We start from the raw sequence: 15,194 nt of genomic DNA, 5'->3' as shown, positions 1-15,194 counted from the left end.
ACCGCGGGCCCATCTATCGGGACAACTTGTTTATTTACGGCACCGTCGGAAGAGGACAATTACGAAAATTTGCGTCGAAATGAAAAAATTACAAATAAAATAAACATTCAAAAATCTAACAAACATTAGAGACACGGAAAAAGTACTTTCAAGGTAAGCAGAGCTGCATTGAGTTTGTGAGCCTCAGATTTCAAGACGACAGACACGCCGGCTCATTAGACAAACGGAAGCTTGGCGTGGTCCTAAATGTCGCCACGCTCTTAAAATGCGGCGTGTGCGCAGCGCGTCTTGACAGCCGCCACCTTTTGCCGCTGCCTCCAATTAGTCGCTCGGCTGAACGGCCGCGGGGACGCCGACGCGGCCGCGCCACGTTGCAGTCAGCAAAGCCACACCAGCCGCTCGCTCACAAACGGCAGCAAAGCCCTTCCAAAAGTCCGGCGCTCATCCTGCCAATCACGATGTCTCATCATCTTTTCGGGCCAGCGATAAAACAAAAACTTCTGGACTTTCTGCGTTTTACGTCAGAAAACGAGACGTGCAAAGAATGAAAGCATTTTTGCTCTTGAGGAGGGCTGTCACTATCAAAGATTTTAGAAACAATTTTTCTAGCAATTATTCTATTTTGTATTAAAGTGCATTAGAAAACCATCATTTCAACCATTGTTGTTAGTTTGGAATTGAGTGATTTAAAAAAAAAGTGAGAGTATTCCTTGACTTCAACTGTCTACATGTGTTGCTCCACTCTTTGTGTTCCAATATCAGCTGCAATTTGGTAGCCCGTCTATGGCTTTTTGTTGCATATAAATTAGACTGGAAGGCTATGCAAGACATGATGACGTGTTACATCTCGAGCTTTATAGAGCAAAGTTTAAATTTAGTTGTTGCAAGTCCCGCCGAGTTTGAAAGCTATTCGACGGTTATGGGATCAAAATTTGTGGTGGTTACAATTTAAATAATGAATACAGACAACTAGGAACATTTTAGGGGCATTAATTACTCACAACGAATGACAAGTTATTGAAAAGTCGCAGAGTTGAAATGAGATGAAACGGAGCTCGTACAAGATGTGCCATTTAAACGATGTGCAAATGTAAGCGGCACTGCAAATGAAACACTCGGAGAGCTCAAATGTGCGGGGTGCGTTGCCTTCAAAGGCCGCCGTCGTCGTCGTCGTCGTGCTCAAAATCAGGCAAGGAACGCACAAGTTCCAAATTCACAAAGTTAATTACAAGAGGCTCTTCTTCTTCGATTCAAGACGGAAAGAAACAGACTTCACCTCATGAGCTGTCGGCTATTGTCTCTCTGCTTGTTTTTTTCTTTTTTTTGTTAAGGTTGAACAAAAGGCTGAGAATTCCGTTTGAAGGTGAACAAAGAAAGCGAATATGCGAGCGTCATGTCACATGCGCCTCAGCCTTGTCAGTCAGTGCCAAATAAAAGCAAAAGCTAACGGAATTCAACCGAAGAGCTGCGAGCATCGTATTTCACCATCGTCAAACTGACGCGGAGGTCCATGTTTCACATTTTCAAAACCTTCACAAAAAACTCCAAGGACCGGCACAACGAGCAAGGCTAAACGGAGGGGGCCGTTTTAGGCCCGAAAACCAGACGAAGGTTTTGATTCATAAAAATCAATCAATATTCGATCGTAAGGCCCGTAAACGGGAAACGCAAGCGAAATGGACTTGGGTGGTAATTCTTTCAGTAACCACTAGAGGGAGCCTGTGTGATTCTCATTTGGGAGAATTTGTTGGTTTGCCATCCAGCAAAAGCTCGTTTGGCCAAAATGGCTGCTTCCGATCAAAATCTTCAATTTTGGGGGGGGGCTTCCTTCGAGGATAGGCAAAATGTTCGCCATTCCAAAAATAGAAAAAGGAATCCAATACATGCCAACTCATTCACCCGACGGCACACTCGGTGACCGTTTGAGTATTTCGTATTTTGACAAACTAAATAAGGTGCCTCTCCGCCCGCAGCGTTTCTAAAATCGTCAGGAGGAGCCAAGCGTAGCCGCCTCCATCTTGTTTGGGCTCGAAACTAGCTTAGCCACTCGCGTGTAAAAAAAGTCCAATTGCGGCAGAAGGAGAAACGCACGAAAACGAAAACGGCGTTCCTTGCCGACATCAAAAGATCTCCCGTCCCAAACCACCGATGGGAATGCTGCATTCTTCAAACGACGCTCACTTCATTCTAATGCAAGTGATTGATGAGGACGCACACACACACGGCGGTTGTGCACACACCCACGCGTGTACAAAGCCTTTCTAATAACAAGTGGTGGCGTTTGAAAGCAGTGGGAGGATTGCATAACACTGCAACTCTCCCACTGAACAAGCCCAAAAGGTAGAACGCACACAAACAGACAATCTCTAAAATCTTACACACTCTCACGTGAACAAACACAAAATCCAATCTCTTGAATGCACACACACAAGTTCAATCGGATAACGTCACACACATTCTCTCAGAACACACAACTCTCACATTTACCCGCCTGTGAGTGCGTGCACACTTTCTCTCTCGTTAAATAAACATAATCCAACTCTCTCATGAACACTCACACACACACACACACAAGGGCGCCTTTTCGAAGGAGATGAGACGACACCAGAGGGGAAACGAGAGGTGGTTTCTTCCGTCATTCAGGCTAAATTGGTCTTCCCACTTCTCTTGTGCTACATTGTCAGCCTAATTGTGGCGGCTAATTGGGAAACGGGGCCACAGAGAGAACAAACCAAACCAAAGTCACAAAAATACAGTGAGGAGGCGCATAACCGCGTCACTCCCACTTCCTGTTCGATGAAACCAAAAGCCAAAGAAAAAGAAAACAAAAAAAAGAAATGGAAAAAGAAGTGATTGTTGCACCGCCACAAGATGGCACCAAAGCACTACTTTTCAACTCGACAGGGCTCGGGCCTCGCCAGTTGAATCTCCTCCTCTTACTTCAACACCAAAAAGGCGCCAGAGCACTACTTTTCTATCCGACAGGACTGCGGCCCATCAAACTGAATCTCCTCCCTTCACTTCATCGTTCCATGACAACGACAAGCCAAAGATTTGCTCGTTTGCTGAACAGATCGACTTTGCGCACCAAAGCAGCCGATTCGAAACGCGTCCGACGACCATTTGGAGTATTTCAAAACAATACCCGAAAGAGTAAAAGCATTTTGCCACTCGGCCCCAACCTTCGATTGAACCGAAACCAGGTCGTCATTCCCACGTCGATCGTGCGCTCGTTCAAAATGCGAGAAGCTAATCGGTCGACTGCTTGTGTGCCACACACGCGTGCACACGAATGACATGCCAAGTGGGTACCGAACAAACGGCAGCTGACGCCAACCGATGGCAATCATCGCACCCGCGCCGCCCTCGTCTCTTCCTTCGCGTGTGCTGTCAACACCAAACCCTGTTAAACGTTGATAATCACGTAAAAAAAAAAAAAATAATAATAATAGTACATCCAGAAAAGAAAAAGAAAAGAAGCAAGCAAAAGCAGAGCAATCGTCGACAACGCGACGGGACTTTGCTTGAGGTGTTCGACGCTTGCAGGTGAGTTTCGAACGCTGCGGCCATGATTACAAAACACATTTTTTAAAAAGCGATGACGACAGCATGCCAAGCGTAATCAAACCATTTCGTCTCGGCCGCTTTGCCGACGAGGCGCTTTTTGCCGCGGAGCTCTCCTTCGTTCTGAGCGGCGCTCGTTAACGGCGCCATCGATGAGTAGCGAGCGTCCAATTACGCAAACACAATATTCTCGAGGAAAAACCCTGCAGGGAGGGCGAGAAAAGAAGAAGAAGTTGAAGTGAAACGTGCGGACGTGACCAACAATAAAATGAGCAACGTTGCGAAGAAACAAAGAGTCAAAAGCGGCAGGCACGTTCGGAGACGTTATTAATTAGGGCCGAGTCGGCAAATTCCAACGGAACTAAATGACAATGCGGGTCGTTGTGTGTGTACATTGTGGATTTGGCGAGATCGGTTGAGCTCGACTCTTTTTTTTCATCATTTCAGCTCTGCAAGAACCTTTTCAAAAATTTGCAACGCAAAGCGCACGACACAATCAAATGTCGACTTTTTACATTTTACGAATGTTCTTTAAAAATCGACCGCGGAACGGATTCCATCCAAGATCCGACCATTTTTTTTTATTTTAAAGTACGAAGCTCCGCAATTGCGCTTTCCACTCCGCTTGAACTGATGGAATAAATCACTTGAGTCTCAACAAGTGCACTCTAAAAAGCTTAATGGCACTTTTGTTTGGACTGGAGGCGAAACTCCGCTTCTCCAAGTAAACACGTCCATCCACTGCCACCCCCGCAAAAAAAAAAAAAAAAAAAGCTTTGTCAAAGCACTTCAACAGAGACTGAAAATTCTCTTTCATTTCCCAAAATGGCCCCAAGGATCGTCAATGTACTTTTTTTTTTTTTTAATTCATCCAAAAGTCGCATCGTATGAAATTGTTACAAGCGCTCGCTGAACAAGTCAGCGAGAACGACGGCGCCGCCGCTCACTCGGACCGCCGTCAGCCACTCGGCAAAAGCATCCGCTGGCGCCGGTTGCCACGGCAACGCAGGCCTCAGACTGATTTGTCAGCTTTGGATCTTCCGACACGCTCACCCGCTCCGGACCGGCACAAAAAAAAAAAAACAAACAAACAAAACAAAACCAAGCAGGAGACGTTTGCCGGCCGTCGTCACTTTTCACACATCAAACGCAAAGAAAGCGCCGCTTTGCGCTCATTCGCACTTTTCCACGGCGCCTTTAGAAGTTGCCGTTGGATGAATTATTGATGCGTCATAGCGGGGTGATGAAAAAGAACAGAAATGAAATGCTGGAACACAAAAACATTCACTAGGACGTTTGAACATCAACTCATTTTCAGGGAAAGTCCATCGTTCATCATTTCACCGGCACAACCTAACGAGGCTTTTATTACAGCGTCGTTAACAAAGCATATTGATTTATTCATTCATTTATTTTGGAGTGAAGCCCCTCAACTGACTTCAACACGAGATGGCGTCAAAGCACTACTTTTGATGAAGCTTCTCCACATGGTTCCCTGTCACCTAGACGTCACGAGATGGTGGCAAAGCACTACTTGCGCACAAAAGGTCGTCACCAGCGGCCCTCGGGAGCGCAGCAAAGAGCGAGATGAAGCCCGGTGGCCGCAGGAGGCCAAATATAGCAACGGCTAACCGCAGCAATGTGAAGCTAGCGTCCGCGGCCGACGATCTTCCCCGCGTAATGACAGCCTCAGCATCCGCCACAGTAATTACAGACTATTTCAACAAGGATGGCGAGTTTTCTCCATCGGCCTTCCGCCCCCGCCCGTCCCTCCCTCCCTCCACCTCTTGCTCACTCGCTCTCTTTTCAGCGCCTCCTTCTCTCATCCGCCCCCACACAGTCAATATGAAGCGAGGATTTATTTTGTATTTTCTTTGCAAGGTAAAAAGCCACCAAGCTCATAAAAAGCAGCGCGTCGACGACGCAGCGGCGAGAGTATACAAGCGCGCCATCCGTCCTTGAACGAGCAGAGATAGAGAAAGAAGGGCCGTCTGGAAAGCGTCCGCCCCCGGCCGTGCGGAGGAGGTGGGTGTGCGGAGCCGCGGTCCTCCTCGCTCCTCCGCAAAGCGTTGAGGACGAGTTCCCGCGGCGCGTAATGCAATGGTTTCAAGGCCGCCCTCCCCGACTTGCCCGAACACGCCGCACTCCGGCAGGCAGATGCTCCAGAACCGTTTGCAAGTCCATTAAGTGCGATCAAGGTGATGGATGGCGTTGCCGCATTCAAGACGTCGCTCCAGACTCGACAAAACCGCTCTTGGCTGTCGGACCATACGTAAATACTTTGCAATATTTTTGCACTGCAATGTTTGTCCCACATATTCTAAATGCACCGCAAATATGTTGGGCCTACTCACGTTCGAAGATATCGTGTAAGTGAAGCGCTTAAAAGCGCTTTTCCTATGGCTACAAAAGTGAAAATGAAAGACCAAAAGTGCAACAAAGACGCGTCTGCCATCTAGTGGCGATTGGTGACATTGCAACTTGAATATTCGCAGGTCAGCACGCACGGATTCAAATTATTTAGTCACGTTGAATTTTTTTTTTTACAAATGAATCAAGAGGGCATTTGGTGCGATGGTGGGCCGCCGCCCGTCGCCCGTCACGGCCGGCTCAAGTCCAATCAAAGTCAGCTTCACACGCCAGAATCATATCGGAACTTCCAAAATGCAGAAAAAGTACGGCAGTTTGTTAATATGACAAAAATAATCAGCCGATTATTTGTCCGACCTTTGAGTTCCAGCTTGAGGGGAGTCGAAGGAGCGAAGCGCTAAACCAACGACGGCGACTCGGAGTGTGAAAATCTTTTCGAGCCTTTTGGCACGCAGACATGACACAAAGGCGCCCGTAAGAAGAATGGCGCGTTGTTGCTAAGAGACCACCTGTTCCCGTCTCCCACATGAGCCGCTGGCCAAGCCGCGGCGGCGTCCTTCCGCTCATCGTTTCAACACTCCGAGTTAGGAAACGCCGCAATCGCTCCCTCACGCAGCTCGCTTGGATTGGGATGAAATTTCAAAAAGGAGATTCGGGAAGATCCACCGTTTTAAGGTCCATTATTCCAAATAGTCTGCAGGATAGCATCGACGTCAGTGCGACGGTGACGTCACCATTTTCGTGGGCCGCGCATACGCGGTACAATTTCTGAAGTGAAAATCTTTTTATTGTCTTTAAGCTTACTTTTTGGGACTTTACTAATGCAAATAGAAACATGCAGGTGACAAATGGCAGGCTCCGCCCCCGGTCGTCATGGTAATGAACGCAGGCCTCCGCGCTATATGCGATGGCGTGGGATTTATGGAATACGTTTCAAATGACAAACAGAAAAGAACAAAAGACAGCAGGGGGCGCTGCAGGAGTTGCTTTTTAAAGAAGCGTCACGCCAAGTGAAATATGCAAACATGAATTTGGCGTCACAACCGTTTGCACAAAAAGTGACGATGGGAGGAAATTATTTGGGACCATCTCAGCTCGTCGACGACGTTCAGCGGGCACATTTTTAGAACGATTCGAAGCTAGCGTTGTTTTCTTAGTCGGGAACACGCTGGCACCGTCGCGGCGGCCGTGTTGACAGTGGGAGCGGCTGCCTGAGAAAAATGAATGTTGTCCCGAGGGCGGATGGAGGCGAGCCACACCTTGCTTGATATCGCCTGCCTGGGTGTGTTTGAATACCTGCGGCGTGTGAAATCAGACGCACGCTAACGGAGGCCGCGCCATCCTCTTCTTCTGCCGCTTGGGCCCGATTAATCTGCCGGGGTCAAGCGCTCAGACTTCATCCGCAGGCTCGTTAAGAGGCTTGCGCTTCTCGCAGACGGCCGGCCAAACCCGAAGCCAGCTGGCGGGAACGGCGCGCACGCGAGGCCACAACGTCACAAACGGCTATTTTGCCACAACTTGCCGGCCATTTGCTTTGGCTTTGGCCAACCACCGTCATGCGTTTCCATTTTACTTCCGCGTGGACGTCAATGTGGTCTCTCTTTTTGTTTTGTTTTTTTAAACCTCGATCCACATGCATTGCAGCCAGACTTGGGCAATCCGGTATTGAAATTCTGATGACTAAAAATGATCTTTCCCATTAGCGAATTGAGGTCATTCATCGGTCCGAAGGGCGCCAATCCACGCGGCATTGTCCCTACCGCGAACAATCGTTGTTTACATAAACGAGTTGAATAACACGAAGGACAGGTTGAGTCATTCCATGAACGCGTTTTGTTTCGAATGCGTCAGCCAATAATCAGCTTGATGAAGGCTTGTTATTCGATGACGCAATCAATTGTTGATGATAAGCGCGTCGCACGGCCGCAGCTGTTGTGGTCGTCGTTTCGAGTAGCATCCAATCACGTCGGCCAAAATCAAAATGGAAACGCGCCTTCAAGAAGAATGGAAATTATTTTGCATTTAATCAAACGGGAAATGTCTGCGTGGACGGGATGTTGCAAAGGATTCGCTTTCTTTAGACTTGGCGCCAAAGCTCTACTTTTCTATCAGAAAGGGCTAGGGCCTGGCTCCATAAAGTTCCTCCTCCCACTTCAACATCCCTCCGTGGCAACGGATGGCGCCAAAGCACTAATTTTATATTAAACGGATCTGGCCTGCCAACATGAAACTCCTCACGTCACTTCAAAATAGTTCCTCTGCACTTTTTCAGACGGGGCTATGGCACATCTAAATGGAGCTCCTTACCAAACATCAACATAGTTCCTTGGCATCGTCACGCGACAGAATTGTACCAAAGCATTACTTGCGCAGCGGATACCACCGGGTCAGCCGAGCTCCCAAATGGCTGCAGCTCGATGTCAAAGGCTGTGGCAGGGGGCGCCTCCCCCCTCGCAAGGCGGGCCTTCAACGCACCGTCTTCAAACGTTCCCCGACTTTCAGCCACTGGGCTCTTCCAATAAAGAGAATGAAAAAAAACAGCCTCGGACAGACACGGGCTGTTCGCTTTGGGCCATTGGATCAACGACACACAGAAATAGCCTCCCGACTTCCCCCGACGCCTCTAAAAAGAGGCGCCGGTCCATCACTCTGGGCTCATCTGACCTCTTTTCTCAAACATGTCGGCTCCCTGAAGGACACCCGGCAGCCTCGCTCAGCTACTCCTCAAAACTTAATAGCACTCCAAATTAACGTACTTTATGAAAACATACTGCAAAAAATGTAACAAATTAAAGAGTGTCCGTAAAAAGCGCCACACAGATCCGATGCACGAGACGATCATCACGTTGTTTGATGCTTTCATTTTGATGGACATTGTGTTGCTCCTTCTGGTGTGCACATCAGGACCATCAGAGGGAAAAAATGTGATTAGACATATTAATTTAATGACGAAGTAAATGTCATAATATGAATTGGAGAATAATTCTTAGTAATTTCTTTAGTTTAACCGTTAATTTTAAACTGAGTCACCTGTGCGTTGTTGTAGTTTGTTGCAAATTCTCTGCCGCCAACGTGCCTGAGGCTCATTCGTACGGCAAATTTTTGCTCGAAAGACAACTGCATGACATTTTTTTTTAAAAATCTACAATGACAAAAAGGCAAATTTATGACTGTTTTTGTTTAAAAAAAAAGCTCTTCTGAATAGATCATAATACAGCGATAAAATTATAATTTTTAACCATTTATTTGGAAATTGCATCATTTTTAATGTTTGATTGAACGTGACTAATTTCGTCAAGTGTCACTCAAAAAGATGTCACATGAGGTTAATTTGCTAAAAACAAAAATTTGAGATTTAACAGTCGCTGCAATTTACATTTCAACACTCAAGTTAGAGGAATTTTTGCCATGCTTACTGCTGAAGTGAGTAACTAACTAACTAACTAACTGACTAACTGACTTTTCTGTTGCCGGGATTAAGGGCGCGCACACGCGCACACGCTTTTTTGGAATGGATTGAAAGCCAGAAAGCTAACATTAGTTAGCATGCATGCTATTATGTTGGCGCAATACTCAAAGGCAAACTAAACCAACTTCTTTTTTTTTTTTTTAATTATCAATTTTATTTCCCAGAAGCGTTGTTGGAGGTTTGGTTTCCATTTTGTAAAGTGAAGCGACAATTATTTTACGACATTCACTCAAAACTTTTTGACGGAACACCACCAAACTATTTTTTGTTTTTGCTCAGGTTGGCTGTACTTCCGCCACCTGGAAGTATCTTGTTGGCTATTATATACAAAATTATTTTTTAGACACTTATTGTTAGGCAATCACAATTATTTTAGAGTTGCCAGTTGGATGCGCACCACAAACACCAAAATATGATTTGAGGGTGCCCACGATCATGACGAATAGAAAGCAACCAAAATATGAGGGGAAAAAAGCACTTCTCCATGACTAGCACACACACACACACAACAAACTGTTCAATTATCAGTGTCTACTTTCAAGAGTGAGAATTGCCATTCTCTTTTTAGGTCGCAAGATAAGCTTCCATTTTTTGTATGCAGAACAGGTTTGCATGTTGCAATGTCCATAAGGCAAATGTTTACTTGTTGCAACAGAGCCGGCCAGAATGAGGCCCAACCTTCACATGAACTCCTGGAATGTCTCCCAATGAAGCACGAAAGCTGTGCGGGGGGTCGTGGCGTTAATAAATTGAAATACTCAATGCAGCGTGGGACTCAGCTGGGCACATTATTGGTGGACGGGTGGGGGGGGGCAAAGTGGACTGGAAAACAGGCCTTCATAATCAAATGGATCGTGCACGCGCGTGTGCGTGATAGAAAAAAAACTGGATCAATTAATCAATTGCCGAGTCGTCAAACATTTAACCAGCTGCGACAGCATTCCAAAGAGATTGAAGGAGAAATAAGCCAAGTGTGACGTCGACAAAGTGAAGCGCGTCGCCGGCAAACTTTTATTCACGAAGCAGCACCTTACCTTGTAGACATTTTCCGTCACTCGGTGAACCTCGTCGGTGCGAGACATCGTGCAATCTTCGGCCAGGACCATAAAAGATCTTTCCTGTAAACGTGTATCCGCGTGAAAAGTGGAAAGGGAAAGGGAAAGAAGGGAAGGGAACGGAAGCAGTTGGGAGGCAGAAAGATGTCGCACCGCCGAAATCCGACAGCAACTAAACTCACCTTCCTTCTCAACGTTCAGCTGACAGCCTGCCGGTGCCTTCAGGGACGCTCGGTTTTTACACCGTCTCATACGATCCACATCAAACAAAAGTTGTCAAAATCTCCCATTTGTCCATCCCATTAATTACAAGAAGAAGTGTTTTTATCATGAATTTCGTGACGATATTCACGAGAGCACGCAAAAGCGCGATTGAAAAACGTGATTGTAGTTTCTCCCACGGTCGTTGAAGGCAGCATCCTCCTCCGGTTTAAAAGCGTGCATTTGCTGGCCGCCCACACTTTTTTTTCTTGTAGTTGGCTCCCAGCCTCGCAGTTCTTTCTCAGCTCCAAGCACAACGTCGCGTATTCGGCTCACTTGATTGTTTAAACCAAATAAACACGGGTTTGCTTTATTGGAATGGGCGGTCTTCATAGAACTACAATGATATTGAACATTAAAACACGCAACAGAGCATTTTCTGCTCTTTTATGCTACTTTAAGCACAGAAAGTGTGTTCGTAGCATTTGAATTAGTGTAGGGATGTAAATTGCACATATGAGGGAGTCCTTTGTCTTCCATATTTGTTTTAGATTGATGGCGAAGCAAGTGATCCGATTTACGTACATGTTAATCGTAAACCGAGGACCCCAACTCCCCCTTCCAGTGTTTTGTCCCATCAATTTAAAGAAACAACGTCTCATGTAAAAGGCCTGCTTGGAAGCGCGAGCTGTGCAAAAATAAGCTTAACAAAGAGCGCCACCTTGTGGAGTAAAAGAGTTTACACGTACACAAAGTAGGACGACTGGAGAAGCAAGTCAGTCAGGTGATGAAATATGCAAATGGGGTATTAAAAAGTCAAGCTAACAGCATCTCTCGGCCCATGTTCTTCTTCAATCGTTTGTTGAGTTGTTTGCTGGCAGCCTCCGGGACGTCTGAAAGCGGTTCTGTTGGAACCTCGGGAAGTACGACATCTTCTCCCTGTTAGAAGGCAAAGCAACAGAAAAAAACATGTATGCAAATGAGCTTCAGCGGCACGAGTCTCCCTCCCGAGACGATGTGCTGTGTGTCAAGAAGTGACGGAATAATGGCACGTTGTCAAGTCCCGTTTGAATGGCACTAAACGAGAACGCTCTTATTGTCGCATTTGTGTGTGCCTTGCTCTGACGGCGCAGTTTTGGCACACTCGCAATCATAGCAAGTGAGTGCTCAGCTCAACAAATATTTCTTGTTGCATGTAAAAGCTAATAGGTGAGTTTAATGACCGAATGCCATTTGTGTGCTCGTGAGCATATTTGTTGAGCCAGTCAGTTGTCAGTTTGTGCTCGCATGTTCATTTAGGAAAATAAATAATTCGACTCAATTCCTCCTGCTAATAATTAGAACGTGATGTGTTGCAGTGAGTAACTCGACCTGAGTAATGGCTTCCAGCTCGGCCAAAACGGCGTCCTCGTCATCCCGCGTCAGTGCTCCGGACAACATTTCATCGATTTGCTGCACCAAGAAAATGTTCAAAGAGTTAAGAAATAAGAAAAGTTCACTGAACATGAAGGTAGCTATTTGACACATGCCAATTGTTTTGGTAACGACTGTGACATATCGGCATCACATGGCGGCGGAAAATGGATGGATGGCAAATGTCGCAATCGTTTTCTTTTTATTCAATCTGAGGACTTGATTTATCGGCCGGGATGGAGCACCCGACAATTAATTGAGGCGCGGCGGTCGGCGCTCACAAATGAACGTTTACCTTCTGATATTCAATTGATTCGTGGGTCTCGTCCAGGATTCTCTCCACGTCTTCTAATGACATGATCTGTCGTCAAACAATAAGGACAGACGAGAAAAAAATGAATGTCAGTCATCCTTCAACAACCAAAAGTCAGAATTTGAATTGGGGACGGGGAGGCATGAAAAGTCACATTAGGCAAATGAATTCTATTACGTAGGGAAATGTGTTACATTTCATACGTCTTCATTTTTCTGAAAAAGACAAATATTAAATGAAATAATGCCACAGGAAAATGTTGATCTAAACTAAATCTACACACAAAGAGTGTGTGTGTGTGTGTGTGTGTGTGCATGCGTAAGCATTGTGCATGCCAATAAAGCATCATGCAGCCTCGCTTTTAATCCTTTAATCTTCCAACACGGTGAGGCGACGCAAACCACCATCATCAGCACAAAGTGAAGCTTTGCTTGGAGTCGTTAATAATCATAAAATATTAACGGCAAGAAAGCTTTTTGGTGGCACGAGTACCTGGTGCATACTCTTCAGACAATCGTTGCCCACTTTCAGCCCCTCCACGACTTTCATCTCAATTTGCATGAACTCGATATCTTGAACCTGCAGACAAACAACATTTCAAAACAATACTCGACTCAGCGTAGGATCGTGTGAAAACGAAATTGCAAAGAAGAGGGGATTTGCACAAAAAACTGGGAGTAGGTTTTAAACACAAACATCTGCTAAAAGGTGTGAATTTGTGAATGACAAATCACAAAATTGTGAGAGTCCGCTTCTCGTCTGCATAGAATAATTGCTGCTTAGTTTCTGTGCTTCATCATCAGCGCTTCAATTAGTATGGATGTCTGTGTTATACTGCCTCCTAGTGGTCAATGAGCGCACACCAGAATGAGAACCTCAATTGAATTCATGAATGAAATCAAATCATGATGCACTAACGGTTTCGTTTTTGACAATGCATGCAATTACGATATTATTCCATGTTTTAGAAAGAATACTACCTTAGAACACTATTATTTTATGTAAAAGAATAAAGAAAAAAATGTAGTTTTGTTTGAGGTGCCGGAATGACATTATCATTTGTTTAAATCAGGAATGTTTTGAGTCACAGAGCAAATTAAAGTCGAAGGTCAAAACGTGCATGTACACGTGGGATGTCGTACCATGCGCTCAAGGTTTGAAATTTGGTTTTCGGTCTTGTCTAGCAGCTGATCCTGGTAACGCTTCTTCTTAAGGAGCAGCACAGCCTTTCTACAAAATGAAATATTGGACAAGAATAAGTTCAAGGTTCACAAGCCTTGAAGAATTACGATTAAAACAAAAAAACAAAAGGAAAACGTATGCAAAAAAAAAACAGTTGTTACAAGAACAAAGTCAATTTATTCAATACAATGTGAAAAGATGTGCAGAAATTTGTAATATTAAAAAAATACATTTAACAATAAATTTTAAGCTTTTTTTAAATTGGAATGTTTTGAGGATAAAGACATTGTATTTCAAGAAACATTCCAGATTCCACGAGAAAAAAACTGCGATAATGGGAGCGTTTTGAAGCGAAAGAAAGAGGAGAGCGTCAAAGACAAAAAGCTGAGTTTTATTATTTAGAAGTCGGGGACTTCAATAATAAAATGTCTGGTTGAGTCATGTTATGTAAAAAGAAAGTTGCAATATTATAAAATATTTGAATAGTGACTCCCCAAAAATGGTGCAAAAAAGTCCAAATTAGAAGAAATGATTCTGAAACGCTCACCGCCAATGAAAACACAAGTATTCACATTGCAACTCGCAAAATGAAATCATCTTTACGGACGTCCTGCAGTCAACTAAACAAATAAAGCTCAATCTTACTCTTTTCTGCCATTGTTGAGCAGCTGCTTGGCCACAAGTCGCTCTTTGTCCAGCTGGAGGGTGATCCTCTTTTGATACTGCTTCAGTTTATCTCTCTGCTGCTTCAATTGCTACCAAGCCAAAAAGTGGATATAAAAAGTCGACAATGCCAGGCTTTGTGATCATTTAAAAAAATCATTTCAGCGGACTATGCTGTAAGATGTGTACTACAAAACTTTATGGAAAAGCTTAGTAGAACAGCTGAACTTTAAAATTGGGGATTGCTCAAAGGCACTCGAAAGGGCAGCACAAAAAACATCCACAGTCGTGTGCTAAGCGTTGGAAAAGAGGTTTCTATCAATTGCGCAATGTTTACAGTCCAATATGATGGAAATAATTGTAATCTAATTGACTGTGCGGCACCACGTTCTAAATTCACACAACGCTCGACATTATCTCGAAGTACATGAAAGAATGCCATCCTAGTATGTATGTATGAATACAACAGAACAAGAAGACATGCTGGGGGTGCTTTTCTGGTGCTAACTTTATTTTTCTTTTTATTTTTCTCCTTTTTGATGCTAACGGTTGCTCATGCTAACGACGCCGAAAAATGCTAATCGGCTTTGCAGTCTCACCAAGACGGCTTTGTCTTGTTCCGTCACGCGCGACGGGCGACTCTTGCCCCCGAAAACGTTTCCCATTCTTTAGACACATCCCCGCCACATTGTCGTCGCCTCGACGGACAAAAAGTGAGTCGCCACAACGTCCTCGTTCATGAGAAAACCATCGCAGCCGACTTAAAGTGGCTAGCAAAGGTGCCGGCTAGCTTGTTGTTGTTATTGTTTTGGACGACGATGATGAAGATGAAGATGAAGATGCGCGCGACCGACGGCAATCGACGAAGGCCAGCAAACCATCAACCCCAACAATCCGAAATCACAATTCAAAGAAACGTACAACATTATTGTCATTGTGGAGTTTTTCTTTTACATTAACGGCT

At 45.0% G+C, this 15,194-nt stretch overlaps 2 protein-coding genes across 6 annotated transcripts in view; both read right to left on the bottom strand.

Annotated features, from left to right (window-relative positions):
- baiap2a (BAR/IMD domain containing adaptor protein 2a) overlaps positions 1-10,648 on the bottom strand; it is a 35,143-nt gene extending 24,495 nt beyond the window's left edge. For all 5 annotated transcript variants that reach the window (XM_088316860.1, XM_088316858.1, XM_088316856.1 and 2 more), the window contains exon 1: positions 10,438-10,648. In XM_088316860.1, the coding sequence (XP_088172986.1) occupies positions 10,438-10,509 (72 nt within the window). In that variant the 5' untranslated portion in view covers positions 10,510-10,648. The remainder of the gene's footprint in view (positions 1-10,437) is intronic.
- Positions 10,649-11,013: 365 nt separating this feature from the next.
- Positions 11,014-15,070, bottom strand: LOC148322007 (charged multivesicular body protein 6-like). Its single transcript, XM_088316866.1, has 7 exons — positions 14,830-15,070; positions 14,213-14,322; positions 13,528-13,615; positions 12,878-12,964; positions 12,368-12,433; positions 12,031-12,111; positions 11,014-11,598 (listed from the first exon to the last, which is right to left on the bottom strand). The coding sequence occupies exons 1-7, from the start codon at positions 14,893-14,895 to the stop codon at positions 11,476-11,478; spliced, it is 621 nt and encodes a 206-aa protein (XP_088172992.1). The 5' UTR covers positions 14,896-15,070; the 3' UTR covers positions 11,014-11,475.
- Positions 15,071-15,194: the final 124 nt, after the last annotated feature.

This window comes from Idiotropiscis lumnitzeri, chromosome 15 (assembly GCF_059441095.1).
Source record: "Idiotropiscis lumnitzeri isolate Australia: NSW breed Sydney's pygmy pipehorse chromosome 15, RoL_Ilum_1.0, whole genome shotgun sequence".
In the NCBI taxonomy this organism is placed as follows: domain Eukaryota; kingdom Metazoa; phylum Chordata; class Actinopteri; order Syngnathiformes; family Syngnathidae; genus Idiotropiscis; species Idiotropiscis lumnitzeri.
This window is presented reverse-complemented; position numbering and strand designations above follow the sequence as displayed.

Coding starts and splice junctions, on each gene's coding strand:
- LOC148322007 (XM_088316866.1), bottom strand. CDS start 14,895: ATGGGAAACGTTTTCGGGGGCAAGAGTCGCCCGTCGCGCGTGACGGAA. Junction 14,323..14,829: donor AACAAGACAAAGCCGTCTTG/GTGAGACTGCAA, acceptor TTGGCTTGGTAG/CAATTGAAGCAGCAGAGAGA. Junction 12,965..13,527: donor TTTCAAACCTTGAGCGCATG/GTACGACATCCC, acceptor GTTTGTCTGCAG/GTTCAAGATATCGAGTTCAT.